The sequence below is a fragment of the Loxodonta africana genome, chromosome 23 (genome assembly GCF_030014295.1).
Source record: "Loxodonta africana isolate mLoxAfr1 chromosome 23, mLoxAfr1.hap2, whole genome shotgun sequence".
NCBI lineage: Eukaryota > Metazoa > Chordata > Mammalia > Proboscidea > Elephantidae > Loxodonta > Loxodonta africana.
The window spans coordinates 61,656,678-61,676,327 of NC_087364.1; the positions used below are offsets into that span (position 1 = coordinate 61,656,678).

General features: G+C 39.9%; 1 protein-coding gene across 4 annotated transcripts in view; it reads right to left on the reverse strand.

Moving 5' to 3' along the window:
- The window catches only part of SLC9A9 (solute carrier family 9 member A9), a 663,200-nt gene that overhangs the window by 589,632 nt on the left and 53,918 nt on the right, over positions 1–19,650 (reverse strand). For all 4 annotated transcript variants that reach the window (XR_010319148.1, XM_064275567.1, XM_064275566.1 and 1 more), the window contains exons 3-4: positions 19,294–19,371; positions 10,166–10,242 (exon numbers count right to left, since the gene is read on the reverse strand). Coding sequence is in view for 3 of the 4 variants with exons in the window: in XM_064275567.1 (XP_064131637.1) it covers positions 10,166–10,242; positions 19,294–19,371 (155 nt within the window). In the remaining variant the exon portion in view is untranslated. The remainder of the gene's footprint in view (positions 1–10,165; positions 10,243–19,293; positions 19,372–19,650) is intronic.

The window sequence follows — 19,650 nt, forward strand, 5'->3', positions numbered from 1 at the left end:
TAGGAGACTTCAACACACCACTTTCGGAGAAGGACAGGACATCCAGTAAGAAGCTCAATAGAGACATGGAAGACCTACTTACAACAATCAACCAACTTGACCTCATTGACTTATACAGAACTCTCCACCCAGCTGCTGCAAAATATACTTTTTTTTCTAGCGCACATGGAACATTCTCTAGAATAGACCACATATTAGGTCACAAAACAAATCTTGGTAGAATCCAAAACATCGAAATATTACAAAGCATCTTCTCAGACCACAAGGCAATGAAGCTAGAAATCAATAACAGAAAAACTAGGGAAAAGAAATCAAATACTTGGAAAATGAACAATACCCTCCTGAAAAAAGACTGGGTTATAGAAGACATCAAGGAGGGAATAAGGAAATTCTTAGAAAGCAACGAGAATGAAAATACTTCCTATCAAAACCTCTGGGACACAGCAAAAGCAGTGCTCAGAGGCCAATTTATATCGATAAATGCACACATACAAAAAGAAGAAAGAGACAAAATCAGAGAACTGTCCCGACAACTTGAACAAATAGAAAGTGAGCAACAAACGAACCCATCAGGCACCAGGAGAAAACAAATAATAAAAATTAGAGCTGAACTAAATGAATTAGAGAACAGAAAAACAACTGAAAAAATTAACAAAGCCAAAAGCTGATTTTTTGAAACAATTAACAAAATTGATAAACCATTGGCTAGACTGACTAAAGAAATACAGGAAAGGAAACAAATAACCCGAATAAGAAACGAGAAGGACCACATCACAACAGAGCCAAATGAAATTAAAAGAATCATTTCAGATTACTACGTAAAATTGTACTCTAACAAATTTGAAAACCTAGAAGAAATGGATGAATTCTTGGAAAAATACTGCCTACCTAAACTAACACATTCAGAAGTAGAACAACTAAATAGACCCATAACAAAAAAAGAGATTGAAACGGTAATCAAAAAACTTCCAACAAAAAAAAGTCCTGGCCCAGACGGCTACACTGCAGAGTTCTACCAAACCTTCAGAGAAGACTTAACACCACTACTACTGAAGGTATTTCAAAGCATAGAAAAAGATGGAATACTACCCAACTCATTCTATGAAGCTACCGTCTCCCTGATACCAAAACCAGGTAAAGACATTACAAAAAAAGAAAATTTTAGACCTATATCCCTCATGAACATAGATGCAAAAATCCTCAACAAAATTCTAGCCAATAGAATCCAACAACACATCAAAAAAATAATTCACCCTGATCAAGTGGGATTTATACCAGGTATGCAAGGCTGGTTTAATATCAGAAAAACCATTAATGTAATCCATCACATAAATAAAACAAAAGATAAAAACCACATGATCTTATCAATAGATGCAGAAAAGGCATTTGACAAAGTTCAACACCCATTTATGATAAAAACTCTCACCAAAATAGGAATTGAAGGAAAATTCTTCAACATAATAAAGGGCATCTATGCAAAGCCAACAGCCAACATCACTCTAAATGGAGAGAACCTGAAAGCATTTCCCTTGAGAACGGGAACCAGACAAGGATGCCCTTTATCACCACTCTTATTCAACATCGTACTTGAAGTCCTGGCCAGGGCAATTAGGCTAGACAAAGAAATAAAGGGTATCCAGATTGGCAAGGAGGAAGTAAAGCTATCACTATTTGCAGGTGACATGATCGTATACATGGAAAACCCTAAGGAATCCTCCAGGAAACTACTGAAAATAATAGAAGAGTTTGGAAGAGTCTCAGGTTATAAAATAAACATACAAAAATCACTTGGATTCCTCTACATCAACAAAAAGAACACCGAAGAGGAAATAACCAAATCAGTATCATTCACAGTAGCCCCCAAGAAGATAAAATACTTAGGAACAAATCTTACCAAGGATGTAAAAGACCTATACAAAGAAAACTATAAAACTCTACTACAAGAAATTCAAAAGGACATACTTAAGTGGAAGAACATACCCTGCTCATGGATAGGAAGACTTAACATAGTAAAAATGTCTATTCTACCAAAAGCCATCTATACATATAACGCACTTCCAATCCAAATACCAATGTCATATTTTAAGGGGATAGAGAAACAAATCACTAATTTCATATGGAAGGGAAAGAACTCCTGGATAAGCAAAGCATTACTGAAAAAGAAGAAGAAAGTGGGAGGCCGCACTCTACCTAATTTCAGAACCTATTATACAGCTACAGTAGTCAAAACAGCCTGGTACTGGTACAACAACAGGCACATAGACCAATGGAACAGAATTGAGAACCCAGATATAAATCCATCCATGTATGAGCAGCTGATATTTGACAAAGGACCAGTGTCAGTTAATTGGGGAAAAGATAGTCTTTTTAACAAATGGTGCTGGCATACCTGGATATCCATTTGCAAAAGAATGAAACAGGACCCATACCTCACACCATGCACAAAAACTAACTCCAAGTGGATCAAAGACCTAAACATAAAGACTAAAACGATAAAAATCATGGAAGAAAAAATAGGGACAACCCTAGGAGCCCTAATACAGGGCATAAACGGAATACAAAAGATTACCAAAAATGATGAAGAGAAACCAGATAACTGGGAGCTCCTAAAAATCAAACACCTATGCTCATCTAAAGACTTCACCAAAAGAGTAAAAAGACCACCTACAGACTGGGAAAGAATATTCAGCTATGACATCTCCGACCAGCGCCTGATCTCTAAAATCTACATGATTCTGTCAAAACTCAACCACAAAAAGACAAACAACCCAATCAAGAAGTGGGTAAAGGATATGAACACACATTTCACTAAAGAAGATATTCTGGCAGCCAACAGATACATGAGAAAATGCTCCCGATCATTAGCCATTAGAGAAATGCAAATTAAAACTACGATGAGATTCCATCTCACACCAACTAGACTGGCATTAATCCAAAAAACACAAAATAATAAATGTTGGAGAGGCTGCGGAGAGACTGGAACTCTCATACACTGCTGGTGGGAATGTAAAATGGTACAACCACTTCGGAAATCCATCTGGCGTTATCTTAAACAGTTAGAAATAGAACTACCATACAACCCAGAAATCCCACTCCTCGGAATATACCCTAGAGAAACAAGAGCCTTCACACAAACAGATATATGCACACCCATGTTTATTGCAGCTCTGTTTACAATAGCAAAAAGCTGGAAGCAACCAAGGTGTCCGTCAACGGATGAATGGGTAAATAAATTGTGGTATATTCACACAATGGAATACTACGCATCGACAAAGAACAGTGACGAATCTGTGAAACATTTCATAACATGGAGGAACCTGGAAGGCATTATGCTGAGCGAAATCAGTCAGAGGCAAAAGGACAAATATTGTATAAGACCTCTATTATAAGATCTTGAGAAATAGAAAAAACGGAGAAGAACACATACTTTTGTGGTTACAAAGGGGGGAGGGAGGGAGAGAGGGAGAGGGTTTTTTATTGATCAATCAGTAGATAAGAACTGCTTTGGGTGAAGGGAAAGACAACACACAATACAAGGAAGGTCAGCCTAATTGGACTGGACTAAAAGCAAAGAGGTTTCCGGGATAAAATGAAAGCTTCAAAGGTCAGTGGAGCAGGGGCTGGGGTCTGGGGAACATGGTTTGAGGAGACTTCTAAGTCAACGGGCAAAATAATTCTATTATGAATACATTCTGCATCCCACTTTGAATTGTGGCGCCTGGGGTCCTAAATGCCAACAAGCAGCCATCTAAGATACATCAATTGGTCTCAACCCACCTGGAGCAAAGGCAAAGGAAGAACACCAAGGCCACATGACAACTAAGAACCCAAGAGACAGAAAGGGCCACATGAACCAGAGACCTACATTATCCTGAGACCAGAAGAACTAGTTGGTGCCCTGCCACAATCGATGTCTGCCCTGCTAGGGAGCACAACAGACAACTCCTGAGGGAGCAGGAGGCCAATGGGATACAGACCCCAAATTCTCATAAAAAGACCATACCTAATGATATGAATGCGACTAGAGGAATCCCAGAGACAATACTCCCTAGAACTTCTGATGGCACAGGACAGGAACCATCCCCGAAGACAACTCCTCAGGCATGAAAAGGACTGGTCAGCGGGGGGGAGAGAGATGCTGATGAAGAGTGAGCCAATTAAATTAGGTGGACACTGGAGAGAGTGTTGGCAACTCTTGACTGGAGGGGGGATGGGAAGATAGAGAGGGAAGATGGCAAAATTGGCACGAAACGAGAGACTGAAAGGTCTGACTCAATAGGGGGAGAGCAAGTGGGAGAAGTGAGTAAGATGTATGTAAACCTACATGTGACAGACTGATTGGAATGGTAAATGTTCACTTGAAGCTTAGTAAAAATTAATTAAAAAAAAAAACCAAAAAAAAAAAAGAACCTTGCTCTAAGTCATCTCCCTTGCCTCCCAGGATTAGAGCTTAAGATACTGAAGTATTGCTTGTCTTCCATATATGGACTATATATCCTCAGGGTTTGGTTCTATAGTAGCAAATGTGTCCCGTCTACTAGGTTGAGTCAGCTTTTTGCAGTTACTCAGCATCGCCATACTTTATCTTAGTTCAGGACAGAGTAACAACAACTCCAGAACCAGTGCCTAAGGCACCTAGGTCTGATGGTTCCCAGGTCAGCGGACATGACAACACAGAGGGCGGAAGGAGAACATTCATGCCCCTTCACTCTTATGCCTCATGGACAGATGGGCGGAGATATTAGGCATGACCCTGAGGTATGTATTAGAGCCCAACAGGAGAATCAACATTCCGGAGGTATGGATATAAATAATGTTAACCACCTAACACTTCTAAATCCACATTTTCCTGAGTGGGTTACCAATTTTAACTAAGTAAAATAGATTCACAAAATCTCTCCAACTACTTCCAGTTAGAAAAGCTGGGTTCTATTTCTTCTTTGCAATTATATTCACAGCTAACTTTTAAATATCAGATTTTTCATGATGGCTAGCTATAATGATAAACGTAAGAATCTGAAATTATTGAGGGTTTGGTTTGTCTCACAGATAGAGCTACTAACTGCAAAACACTACAAGAACTGTAAAGCATAATGTTAGGAGGAGGAGATTCTAAGACAGCGCGTTCTGAAGTCAAACTTGCTCTGCATTTACTACCTCCCACTTCCTTACTGTGTAACTTCAGGCAAGCCTCAACCTTAGCATCCTCATCTGCAATACGTGGATAATAATGGTGCCCGCCTCATAGGGTTATTGTGAGAATAAAGTGAAGTAGTACATGCAAAAAGCTTAGCTCAGGGCCTGGCACGTGGGATGAGATTTGAAAAGTGAGTTCTTCATATAATTAATAACCCACTCTTGATTGCTTAGATTCACCTCTCTTCCTCAAATTGTCTTGAAATTGTAGCTCTTTGTTTTAACTCCTCGTTAACGGAGAAACTAAAATATAGTTTTCATTTTTCTTAAAAAACCTTTTCATGTATACCAAGGTGTTGTTAGGACAAAGTGTGTATGTTGACAGTGAGCATTCTGTAGGTTATCATTGTGATACATCAGTGTGGCACATGTGGGTGGAGACAGAGGTTCAAAGATACAGGAATAATCCCCAAAGATGGAGGAAAAGAGTAGAGAAGTATTTCAAACACATGGGGCTATTTTTTTTTTTAAGAGATAATAGGTTCCCTATGTGGCTCAGAGGGTTTGCTCTTAGCACTAAGCCAAAGATTGGTGGTTTGAATCCACCCAGTGCCAACATGGAAGTAAGGACTGGTGGTGTGCTTCCATAAAGATTACAGCCAAGAAAACCCTATAGAGGTGAATTCTATGCTGTAACAGATGGGGTAGCCATGAGTTGGAATCATGGTGATGGCAACAAGTTTGGTTTTGGTTTTTTTAACATTTCTTAAGTGATAAAAAGGGGAGGGGAGGGTCTCTGAAAAGGGTGGTTGAATTCTTCAAGAACCATCTTTAAAAAAAAAACTTTGATTTTATTTTCAGAAGGGATATTATTAAACTTTCTCATATAATATAAAGATGGCTTACATCTAATTTCTAAAGTGGTGTTAGTTCATAACGCTTACTTAAGAATTCTTTCATTCAGATAAAGCAATTGAGTCCAGCACTATAACTAACCTGTAGTTTGATTAGATACAGTCTTTACCTACAGAAGACTATACTTCATCTGTGAGACTAAAATACTGTCGATGAATTGCAAACCCTGCAAGATTTGAGTTTAATTTACATCCCACAATTGTTCTCCATGGCCTTCACATCCTCTCAAATTTCTGTCCTGAGCTGGGTGGACATCTATCAGCTGACTTGCCAGCATTTCTACTCCCACACTCCTCCGGGAAACCTACTTTCCAACCTGGAAACTTGTATGATGTTCCCACCAGGACTAATGTATTTGATGGCATGAAAAATCCTGCCTCATCCCTCTCCATTCAATAACTACCCAGGATCTACCTCCTCTATGAAGTTATTCTCAAAGAGACCAATCTAACTGACTGTTCTGAATCTCTCCTCCTGATCATTCCACCCAAGTATGAATATATCCACATAAATCCAGGCAGCCTTTCTTCCTCTTAATTAACGCTGTGAACTCCTTTTGGTAGAATTCTCAAATCAGAACCTCCCAGGTCCATTAGAACTCCTACTGTGCCAATAAGAAACCTGTGTCATCTTAATGAATATTGATCGATTCAGACATTTTTCTTTTTCATTGCGAACATTCAACAAACGGAAGTAAAGCAATCTTTTCACATTAAGAATCTGACTCTGGAGCCAAACTATTCAGTTACTAATCCCAGCTCTACTACTTACCACTGTATTATTCTTTTTAAACCCCAGCTGTCTCATCTGTTAAATGAAGGCAATGATAGTATCTACTTAATAGGATTATTTTGAGGATTAAATGAGATAATCCATATAAAGTACTTAGGAAAGGCACGGTACATATCAAGCACTCAATAAATGTTTGTTGTTACCATTAATTTGTCAGAAAAACGTAACGGGTCATTTTCTAAGGCTTGAGTATATCTCATATAATGGGGTCACCACGTTATAGAAGTGCCAATTTGGTCTGAATTTAAGTATGTGACTTGCCTCCAAAAGTTCTGAAATTATATCCTGAGATCTTCAGCATAAAAATCAGTTCTTACTTCTCATCTTACACTACCCAAATCAATTGGGCTTGCCAGTACCCTTTTCTCATTTCCACCCATAAACTAAGTGTGAAGTCACTCATCACCCTTTGGGTGCTATCCACCCAGTGCTGTCGAGTCGATTCCGACTCATAGTGACCCTATAGGACAGAGTAGAACTGCTCCATGGAGTTTCCAAGGAGCGCCTGGCAGATTTGAACTGCTGACCTTTTGGTTAGCAGCTGTAGCACTTAACCACTACGCCACCAGCGTTTCCCCTTGGGTGCTGAACCCTATGAATTCTATAATCCCTATCCCACTTGACCTCCCTGTGTATTAGACACTGTTTACCCCACCCCCCTTACCTTTTCCCCTGACTTCCACGATACCTGCCCTGATGGTTTCCTTCCTATTTCCTGGGTTCAATACTTCTCAGTTGCTTTGAAAGCATCTCTTCACTTTCTGCACATAGGGCTGTTCCCTAGGTCCCTTCCCTTCTCACGTCACACATTTTCCCTGGCTGATCCCATTCTTTCCCGGGATTTCATTTAGCTGATGACTTCACACCCACCTTCACTGCCACTGCCTGTGCCCAGGCCCTCATCATTTGCAACCTGGCATATAGAGATTGCTTCTTAAGTGGTCCCCTGTCTGCCATCTTTCCCCTACTTTAAAATTTCTCCTTCACACTGCCATCAGAATGACCTTCACAAAATACAAATCTGACCTTGTCATCCTTAAGCTAAAACTCTAAAATGATTCCCTTGCCTTGCTAGAGACAAAAAAAAAAACCCAAACCTATTGCCGTCAAGTCGATTTCGACTCATAACAACCCTATAGGACAGAGTAGAACTGCCCCACAGGGTTTCCAAGGAGCGGCTGGTGGATTCGAACTGCCAAACTTTTTGTTAACAGCCAAATGCTTAACCGCTGCACCACCAGGGGCCCGCTTGCCAGGTAAGATCCTAAAATCCTTAAGTTGTCTGTCATTTCTGCACTTGAATCTACTGTAATGACCCACATTAAGAGAACAATCTACAAGTTTTTGTTGTTCAAATTATGCCCAGGTCAAACAAAAAACATTGTTCCAAATGTTTTCCCAGGGCTTCACTTTTCCTTCAAAACACTTTCCTTTATAAATTCTTAATTGTATTCTTAAAGTCAATTAAAAGAGATTCTTACTCTTTTACCTTCAGTAAATAAAAATCACCAGATTTCATGAACTGACAGTTTTTAGAACAAGTCAATTATATACAATTTACAGTTACACACACACATACACTGTACCTAGATGAGAAATAGAGAGATAGATCACTAGAGACTTATTTATAGAATACTGAAATATCCAAGAAAGAATTTAGATTTGTCATGATAGTAAAAGCATATAATACAATGAACATACTGATGTATACCTGAACTAAGTTGTACAAAGGAAACAGGGTAATAATGAAAACTCCATAATTTGACAGCATTGTACATGAGTTTAGAATTTGGATCCATTGAGCGTTTCAGATTTCCCGTTATTATAGGACTACTAGAACTAATCTTTGCTATAACTCAGTGAGCACTTGTTAGAGTTGACAAGTGTCAGAGACTTCTGTTAATGTATAGGAACTGACTTCTACAGAGATTACCATAGGAAGAGGGAGCGATGGTGGGACCTGCTGGATCCGGAGCCAAAGACCTGAATTCTGTTCTGACTACATCCTGCTTCTCATAGCTGGGTGAACCTGAACAAATTAATTAGCCTTTCAAGATGTCACTTTCCTCACCTAAAATGAGGGTACATCTCTAAGGCCCTTGCCAGCTCTGAAATTTGAATACTTAGCTACGGCATAACCATAGAACAGAAAAGTTCTCTCCAGAACATGCGTTGAGAAAGATCAAGTACCCTGTGTCTCAGGTCACAAACAGTTTAAAGACCTCTAGCTTGGGTGTCCAGGCTTGATGAGGCTCCTCAGTGTACATTTCTGCAAGCCTCCAACAGCAGGTGCTAAACTCTGAACTCTCTCACTGCCTTAACCATGCTGGACATTTTTATTATATGAATGTATACGTAATATGTACAATGGACATTCATATAATGTGGCCTGAGCTGCTCAATGCTTTAACCAACACAACATTTTCTTGCTTTCAGGTACAATTAAAGACAGCCTTCCAGAGATACACATTAAACACTCCAGAAGAGAAGGCCTGGAGGAGTGAATATTGTGTGTTTTAGCTTCAGTTTCTTGTGTTATGGTTTTAACAGCTGTATGCAGTAAAAGTCAAGGGCAGAGTTGGCTGCATCAGACAATTTTAGACATCATCATAGTTCTAACAGCTGGATTTTTTTTTACAATGTGAGCTTAAATACGTCAGATAGGATTATAAGTGAATTGGATTGACTTTGTTGTTTCGTTCCACACTTGGTTTTACAGTGAGCTGCAAACCACAGTCTGTGTAGTTAAACTTGGGACTCAGCAGCACAACCAATAAAATGTAATGGGAGGTGGGGGGGAGTCTGCATTCTCTAGTGTATTGACCAAAAAGCCATCCCCTCCTTAAACAACTCTGATGATATCTAGAGGTGTTATGTTTCAAACTGCTCTCTTGTAAATGTTCCTTTAGAAACAAAACCCCTGACATATGGTTACTATCGTACTTTTGTCAAATACGCACAGGGTCCTGCAGAGAGGATAGAAAATGAATGCAGCTTACCTGCATTATTCAAGCCAAAAAAGAATGCAGTGTGCTTCATATAACTCAAGCCAAGTTATCTAAAAAAAAAAAGTTATCTAGATTCCCTAAATCAGAAGCCCAAAACTCAGATAGAAACTCCAGCAATCCAGTTTGCTTTGATTTGAAACCTTGTGTTTGTCAGAAAACCTGGAAGCCCAGGAATGGAGTCAGAAAAATGCATAAAGATGTGGTCCGCTGAAAAACAATAGACAATTCACCCAGCCAGTGTGAGTCCAGGAAGTGTGAGATTCCTCTCTCAGATCACTGAGCCCACTGCCACCTGAGTTTCCAAGGTCACTTACCCTATGACGATACAGGAGATGGCCGTTCCCAAGAAGGCATAAGTTAAAATAGATCCTAGGTTTTGAAAAAAGTGTTTCTGAGGAAAAAAAAAAAAACAAGTTATAGCGCATCAGCATTTTTCTTAGTGTAACAGGAAGTAAAAATTAATGTAGGCATTTTCAAAGCCTCTCCCTCCCTCACTGCTTAGGCCAATTTTGTTTTTGGAGGCTCAGTCCCTGGCCTTACTGCGCAGATAGAGGCTTCACTGATTTACACTTGCAAAGGTCAGAGGTTACTCAGAGAAACAGGAAACAGAGACACATCTGGAGGGTGACAGGGAAGGGATGAGAGAGACGAGAGTCAGGACTGACTGGAGAAGAGAGAGAGGGTAGGGACTGGGGCAATTTCCAGCAGGAAATTAATGGAGGGACAATTCGTGGAGAATGTGGTTTTTGAGACATTTTCTGCTAAAGGGAAGCTCTTCGGCGTTTCCTAAAACACTGCACTAAAGGATTTAAGTTGCTTTTTGACTTTTATTGGATCTCTACTTTGTATGTCTTCTGAAAGGATTGGGCAAGACCTTACAACCTACAATTTACTTGGTTTTAATGAATCTGACACAGAATGACACTTAGTGCTGGGGTTGGGAAATGAAGAGGGCTGACCTGAATAAATCCAGGCTTCGAAATCTTTCTAAATGTTTACTTTGGGCAATTCCCTTCCAGTGTTGAAGTGGGATCTGAGTAGCCAGAATTGACAGCAAGAGGGAGCCTGGAGCATGTAAGAAATGAAGGTCTGTAGTGAGTAAGCTGTCTCGATGTTGGTGATGGCTGGTCCACTTGGAGGAGAGCTCCAGGGATCTCCCATGGTTGGAGATGGACAGAAGAAAGGCAATCCTCCTACCTCTGCATCTCAGAACTCATCCAGGCCCCTATGGCACAGGGATAGCAGCGCTTAGACTATTATGTGAGTGACTGACTACGAAATATGCACATTCCAGGCTATGCCTAAGTGATGTCAGGCAAGCAGATAGAAACTACAAAACTGGGCTTTTTCTCTGTGAGTATCAAAAGTTTCAAGAATATTAGGAAAGCATTCTTATTACTCAGATGGATGAGCCCAACTTTAATTAACAAGCAAAATCCTTAGTTATAATCACAGAGAATAGCACCATGAAACAAATATAATGTGAGACATACATCATTTAAAGTGTTTTCTCGTAGCCACATTAAAACTAAGCAAAAAACAAGACAAAAACTGGTTAAATGAATTTTAATAATACATTTTATTTAACCCAGTACATCCAATATTGTGATTTTAGCATGAAATTAAAACAGTATTGAAATATCTTACATTCTTTTTTTTTTTTTAATAATTTTTATTAAGCTTCAAGTGAACGTTTACAAATCCAATCAGTCTGTCACATATAAGTTTACATACATCTCACTCCCTACTCCCACTTGCTCTCCCCCTCTTGAGTCAGCCCTTTCAGTCTCTCCTTTCTTGACAATTTTGCCAGCTTCCCTCTCTCTCTATCCTCCCATCCCCCCTCCAGACAAGAGTTGCCAACACCATCTCAAGTGTCCACCTGATATAATTAGCTCACTCTTCATCAGCGTCTCTCTCCCACCCGCTGACCAGTCCCTTTCATTTCTGATGAGTTGTCTTCGGGGATGGTTCCTGTCCTGTGTCAACTGAAGGTCTGGGGAGCATGGCCGCCGGGATTCCTCCAGTCTCAGTCAGACCATTAAGTTTGGTCTTTTTATGAGAATTTGGGGTCTGTATCCCACTGATCTCCTGCTCCCTCAGGGGTCCTCTGCTGTGCTCCCTGTCAGGGCAGTCATCGATTGTGGCCGGGCACCAACTAGTTCTTCTGGTCTCAGGATGATGTAGGTCTCTGGTTCATGTGGCCCTTTCTGTCTCTTGGGCTCTTAGTTGTCATGTGGCCTTGGTGTTCTTCATTTTCCTTTGCTCCAGGTGGGTTGAGACCAATTGATGCATCTTAGATGGCCGCTTGTTAGCATTTAAGACCCCAGATGCCACATTTCAAAGTGGGATGCAGAATGATTTCATAATAGAATTATTTTGCCAATTGACTTAGAAGTCCCCGCAAACCATGTTCCCCAGACCCCCGCGCTTGCTCCGCTGACCTCTGAAGCATTCATTTTATCCCAGAAACTTCTTTGCTTTTGGTCCAGTCCAATTGAGCTGACCTTCCATGTATTGAGTGTTGTCTTTCCCTTCACCTAAAGCAGTTCTTGTCTACTGATTAATGAAAAAAAAACCCTCTCCCACCCTTCCTCCCTCCCCCCCTCGTAACCACAAAAGTATGTGTTCTTCTCAGGTTTACTATTACTCAAGATCTTATAATAGTGGTCTTATACAATATTTGTCCTTTTGCCTCTGACTCATTTCGCTCAGCATAATGCCTTCCAGGTTCCTCCATGTTATGAAATGTTTCAGAGATTCGTCACTGTTCTTTATCGATGCGTAGTATTCCATTGTGTGAATATACCACAATTTATTTACCCATTCATCCGTTGATGGACACCTTGGTTGCTTCCAACTTTTTGCTATTGTAAACAGAGCTGCAATAAACATGGGTGTGCATATATCTGTTTGCATGAAGGCTCTTGTATCTCTAGGGTATATTCCTAGGAGTGGGATTTCTGGGTTGTATGGTAGTTCTATTTCTAACTGTTTAAGATAACACCAGATAGATTTCCAAAGTGGTTGTACCATTTTACATTCCCACCAGCAGTGTATGAGAGTTCCAATCTCTCTGCAGCCCCTCCAACATTTATTATTTTGTGTTTTTTGGATTAATGCCAGCCTTGCTGGTGTGAGATGGAATCTCATCGTAGTTTTAATTTGCATTTCTCTAATGGCTAATGATCGAGAGCATTTTCTCATGTATCTGTTGGCTGCCTGAATATCTTCTTTAGTGAAATGTGTGTTCATATCCTTTGCCCACTTCTTGATTGGGTTGTTTGTCTTTTTGTGGTTGAGTTTTGACAGAATCATGTAGATTTTAGAGATCAGGCGCTGGTCTGAGATGTCATAGCTGAAAATTCTTTCCCAGTCTGTAGGTGGTCTTTTTACTCTTTTGGAGAAGTCTTTAGATGAGCATAGGTGTCTGATTTTTAGGAGCTCCCAGTTATTGGGTTTCTCTTCATCATTTTTGGTAATGTTTTGTATTCTGTTTATACCTTGTATTAGGGCTCCTAGGGTTGTCCCTATTTTTTCTTCCATGATCTTTATCGTTTTAGTCTTTATGTTTAGGTCTTTGATCCACTTGGAGTTAGTTTTTGTGCATGGTGTGAGGTATGGGTCCTGTTTCATTTTTTTGCAAATGGATATCCAGTTATGCGAGCACCATTTGTTAAAAAGGCTATCTTTTCCCCAATTAATTGACACTGGTCCTTTGTCAAATATCAGCTGCTCATATGTGGATGGATCTATGTCTGGGTTCTCAATTCTGTTCCATTGGTCTATGTGTCTGTTGTTGTACCAATACCAGGCTGTTTTGACTACTGTGGCTGTATAATAGGTTCTGAAGTCGGGTAAGGTGAGGCCTCCCACTTTCTTCTTCTTTTTCAGTAGTGCTTTGCTTATCCGGGGCTTCTTTCCCTTCCATATGAAATTGGTGATTTGTTTCTCTATCCCCTTAAAATATGACATTGGAATTTGGATCGGAAGTGCGTTAAATGTATAGATGGCTTTTGGTAGAATAGACATTTTTACTATGTTAAGTCTTCCTATCCATGAGCAGGGTATGTTTTTCCACTTAAGTATGTCCTTTTGAATTTCTTGTAGTAGAGCTTTGTAGTTTTCTTTGTATAGGTCTTTTACATCCTTGGTAAGATTTTTCCTAAGTATCTTATCTTCTTGGGGGCTACTGTGAATGGTATTGATTTGGTTATTTCCTCTTCGGTGTTCTTTTTGTTGATGTAGAGGAATCCAAGTGATTTTTGTATGTTTATTTTATAACCTGAGACTCTGTCAAACTCTTCTATTAGTTTCAGTAGTTTTCTGGAGGATTCCTTAGGGTTTTCTGTGTATATAATCATGTCATCTGCAAATAGTGATAACTTTACTTCTTCCTTGCCAATCCGGATACCTTTTATTTCTTTGTCTAGCCTAATTGCCCTGGCTAAGACTTCCAACACGATGTTGAATAAGAGCGGTGATAAAGGGCATCCTTGTTTGGTTCCCGTTCTCAAGGGAAATGCTTTCAGGTTCTCTCCATTTAGAGTGATATTGGCTGTTGGCTTTGCATAGATGCCCTTTATTATGTTGAGGAATTTTCCTTCAATTCCTATTTTGGTAAGAGTTTTTATCATAAATGGGTGTTGGACTTTGTCAAATGCCTTTTCTGCATCAATTGATAAGATCATGTGGTTTTTGTCTTTTGTTTTATTTATGTGATGGATTACATTAATGGTTTTTCTGATATTAAACCAGCCTTGCATACCTGGTATAAATCCCACTTGATCAGGGTGAATTATTTTTTTGATGTGTTGTTGGATTCTATTGGCTAGAATTTTGTTGAGGATTTTTGCATCAATGTTCATGAGGGATATAGGTCTATAATTTTCTTTTTTTGTAATGTCTTTACCTGGTTTTGGTATCAGGGAGATGGTGGCTTCATAGAATGAGTTGGGTAGTATTCCGTCATTTTCTATGCTTTGGAATACCTTTAGTAGTAGTGGTGTTAACTCTTCTCTGAAAGTTTGGTAGAACTCTGCAGTGAAGCCGTCCGGGCCAGGGCTTTTTTTGTCGGGAGTTTTTTGATTACCGTTTCAATCTCTTTTTTTGTTATGGGTCTATTTAGTTGTTCTACTTCTGAATGTGTTAGTTTAGGTAGGTAGTGTTTTTCCAGGAATTCATCCATTTCTTCTAGGTTTTCAAATTTGTTAGAGTACAATTTTTCATAATAATCTGAAATGATTCTTTTAATTTCATTTGGTTCTGTTGTGATGTGGTCCTTCTCATTTCTTATTCGGGTTATTTGTTTCCTTTCCTGTATTTCTTTAGTCAGTCTAGCCAATGGTTTATCAATTTTGTTAATTTTTTCAAAGAACCAGCTTTTGGCTTTGTTAATTCTTTCAATTGTTTTTCTGTTCTCTAATTCATTTAGTTCAGCTCTAATTTTTATTATTTGTTTTCTTCTGGTGCCTGATGGATTCTTTTGTTGCTCAGTTTCTATTTGTTCAAGTTGTAGGGACAGTTCTCTGATTTTGGCTCTTTCTTCTTTTTGTATGTGTGCATTTGATATAAATTGGCCTCTGAGCACTGCTTTTGCTGTGTCCCAGAGGTTTTGATAGGAAGTATTTTCATTCTCATTGCTTTCTATGAATTTCCTTATTCCCTCCTTAATGTCTTCTATAACCCAGTCTTTTTTCAGAAGGGTGTTGTTCATTATCCAAGTATTTGATTTCTTTTCCCTAGTTTTTCTGTTATTGATCTCTAGTTTTATTCCCTTGTGGTCTGAGAAGATGCTTTGTAATATTTTGATGTTTTGGACTCTGCAAAGGTTTGTTTTATGACCTAATATGTGGTCTATTCTAGAGAATGTTCCATGTGCGCTAGAAAAAAAAGTATATTTTGCAGCAGTTGGGTGAAGAGTTCTGTATAAGTCAATGAGGTCAAGTTGGTTGATTGTTGTAATTAGATCTTCCGTGTCTCTGTTGAGCTTCTTACTGGATGTCCTGTCCTTCTCCGAAAGTGGTGTGTTGAAGTCTCCTACTATAATTGTGGAGGTATCTATCTCGCTTTTCAATTCTGTTAAAATTTGATTTATATATCTTGCAGCCCTGTCATTGGGTGCATAAATATTTAATATGGTTATGTCTTCCTGATCAATTGTCCCTTTTATCATTATATAGTGTCCTTCTTTATCCTTTGTGGCGGATTTAAGTCTAAAGTCTATTTTGTCAGAAATAAATATTGCTACTCCTCTTCTTTTTTGCTTATTGTTTGCTTGATATACTTTTTTCCATCCTTTGAGTTTTAGTTTGTTTGTGTCTCTAAGTCTAAGGTGTGTCTCTTGTAGGCAGCATATAGATGGATCGTGTTTCTTTATCCAGTCTGTGACTCTCTGTCTCTTTATTGGTGCATTTAGTCCATTTACATTCAGGGTAATTATAGATAAATAAGTTTTTAGTGCTGTCATTTTGATGCCTTTTTATGTGTGTTGTTGACAATTTCATTTTTCCACATACTTTTTTGTGCTGAGACGTTTTTCTTAGTAAATTGTGATATCCTCATTTTCATAGTGCTTGACTTTATGTTAGTTGAGTCGTTACGTTTTTCTTGGTTTTTATCTTGAGTTATACAGTTGTTATATCTTTTTGTGGTTACCTTATTGTTTACCCCTATTTTTCTAAGTAAAAACCTACCTTGTATTGTTCTATATTGCCTTGTATCACTCTCCATATGGCAGTTCAATGCCTCCTGTATTTAGTCCCTCTTTTTGATTATTGTGATCTTTTACCTATTGACTTCCATTATTCCCTGTTATGTGTATTTTTTTTTTTTTAATTAATCTTAATTTGTTTTTGTGATTTCCCTATTTGAGTTGATATCAGGACATTCTGTTTTGTGACCTTGTGTTGTGCTGATATCTGATATTATTGGTTCTCTGACCAAACAATATCCTTTAGTATTTCTTGTAGCTTTGGTTTGGTTTTTGCAAATTCTCTAAACTTGTGTTTGTCTGTAAATATCTTAATTTCGCCTTCATATTTCAGAGAGAGTTTTGCTGGATATATGATCCTTGGCTGGCAGTTTTTCTCCTTTAGTGTTCTGTATATGTCGTCCCATTCCCTTCTTGCCTGCATGGTTTCTGCTGAGTAGTCAGAACATATTCTTACTGATTCTTCCTTGAAGGAAACCTTTCTTTTCTCCCTGGCTGCTTTTAAAATTTTCTGTTTATCTTTGGTTTTGGTGAGTTTGATGATAATATGTCTTGGTGTTTTTCTTTTTGGATCAATCTTAAATGGGGTTCGATGAGCATCTTGGATAGATATCCTTTCGTCTTTCATGATGTCAGGGAAGTTTTGTGTCAGGAGTTCTTCAACTATTTTCTCTGTGTTTTCTGTCCCCCCTCCCTGTTCTGGGACTCCAATCACCCGCAGGTTATCCTTCTTGATAGAGTCCCACATAATTCTTAGGGTTTCTTCATTTTTTTTAATTCTTTTATCTGATTTTTTTTCAGCTATGTTGGTGTCGATTCCCTGGTCCTCCAGATGTCCCAGTCTGCATTCTAATTGCTCGAGTCTGCTCCTCTGACTTCCTAGTGCGTTGTCTAATTCTGTTATTTTATTGTTAATCTTTTGGATTTCTACATGTTGTCTCTCTATGGATTCTTGCAACTTATTAATTTTTCCAGTATGTTCTTGAATAATCTTTTTGAGTTCTTCAACAGTTTTATCAGTGTGTTCCTTGGCTCTTTCTGCAGTTATCCTAATTTCATTTGTGATATCATTAAGCATTCTGTAAATTAGTTTTTTATATTCTGTATCTGATAATTCCAAGATTGTATCTTCATTTGGGAAAGATTTTGATTCTTTTGTATGGGGGGTTGGAGAAGCTGTCATGGTCTGCTTCTTTAAGTGGTTTGATATGGATTGTTGTCTCCGAGCCATCACTGGGAAACTAGTTTTTCCAGAAAATCCGCTAAAAAACAATGCAGTCATATCCCTATCAGAGTTCTCCCTCTGGCTCAGGCTATTCAGATGTTAATGAAGCCACCTGGGGAGGGTGGGGGAGGGAACAGAGAGATAGGAGAGTAGGACCTCAGAATATAGCCAGAGTTGCTTGTCTTGCTTGGAATGACTATTATATCTGAGACTCCCGCGGGGCGCGTCGCCTATGTGTGCTGGCTGTGTGGAGATTGCCCCTGGGGGGTCTGGCCCGCTGGAGTCACGGTCAGATCCTCTGCTTCCAGCCCCACGCCCAGCGTCGAGGCTCCCCTACTGGGACGGTGCACTCTCGACTCCAAAATCAGTCGCTGCCTCCCGGGGACTTCTCGTCCCTCTAGCCACGTGGCCCTGCCGCCCCCGAGAACCAGTTGGGCCTCCTCCCGGGGTTAGTTCAGATGGGTGGAGCAGGTCCCCGTGCTTGTGCCGTGACCGAGTGTCCCGACTGGGACGCTGTTCTCCCCGCTCCAATACCAGCCGCTGCCTCCCAGGGACTTCTCCTACCGGCTGCGTCCCATGCCGCCCGCGCGACCCGGCTGGTCCCCTTCCCGGGGTTAGTTCAGGGGGGTGGAGCAACTCTCCGTGTTTATGCCATACCTGCGTCCGGTCCAAATCCCTGCGGGACGGTACCCCGGCTCGGACGCTGCTCTTTCTGCTCCAAGACCAGTCACTGCCTCCCAGGGACTTCTCCTACCGGCTGCGTCCCATGCCGCCCGTGCAACCGGCTGGTCCCCCTCCCGGGGTTAGTTCAGGGGGGTGGAGCCGCTCTCTGTGCTTGTGCCGTACCTGACTGGTACGCTGGCTCCAGGCTCTGGAAACAATCGCTGCTTCCCCGTATTAGTTCGTTCTCCGTCTCTAAATCTGTGTTTGTTGTTCAGGGTTCGTAGATTGTTATGTATGTGATCGATTCACTTGTTTTTCCGTGTCTTTGTTGTAAGAGGGATCCGAGGTAGCGTCTGCCTAGTCCGCCATCTTGGCTCCGCCCCCCCTTTTTTTTTAATACTACAGTTTTAAAACCCTATGTGTATCTTACATGGAAAAGCACATCTTGATTCAGACTAGCTACATTTCAAAGCTCCACAGGCACGTGTGTAGCTAGTGTGTGGTGTATTGGACAGTGTCAGATTTGAATTGGTATCACGTAATTCAAGGTAATGATATTCTTACAAAATAAAGTAAGTCCATAAAATAACTGTTTCTTCATTACCAAAAAAACCAAACCAAACCCGTTGCTGTTGAGTCAATTCCGACTCATAGCAACCCTATAGGACAGAACAGAACTACCCCACAGGGTTTCCAAGGAGCGGCTGGTGGATTCCAACTGCTGACCTTTTGGTTAACAGCCGAGCTCTTAACTGCTACACCACCTGGGCTCCATTTCTTTATCTGTAGAGGTAAATTCTCCACTTGATGATAAAACAGGGAATTGGTCACTATATATTTACCTTCTTTAGGCTGTATCCTGCATGAAATATAATCGGTGGCAGTAAAACATTGAAGAAGATTTCTGGATCAAATGTCATCTGCCAGAAAAGACAAAAGTGCAGTTAGAAAGATGCTCCTTTGGACCACTAACAGTACGTTTTTTAAAAAGACAGCTGTAAAAGGCATAGAATTGAAAGTCGAGTAGTGGTTCCCAGGGGCTAGCGGGGAGGAGGCATGGAGGGCTATTGCTCAATGAGTACTGGGTTTCTGTTTGGGTGATAAAAAAGTTTTGGGAATAGATACTGGTGATGGTTGTGCAATATTATAAATGTAATTAATGTCACTGAATTTTTACACTTAAAAATGGTTAAATTGGC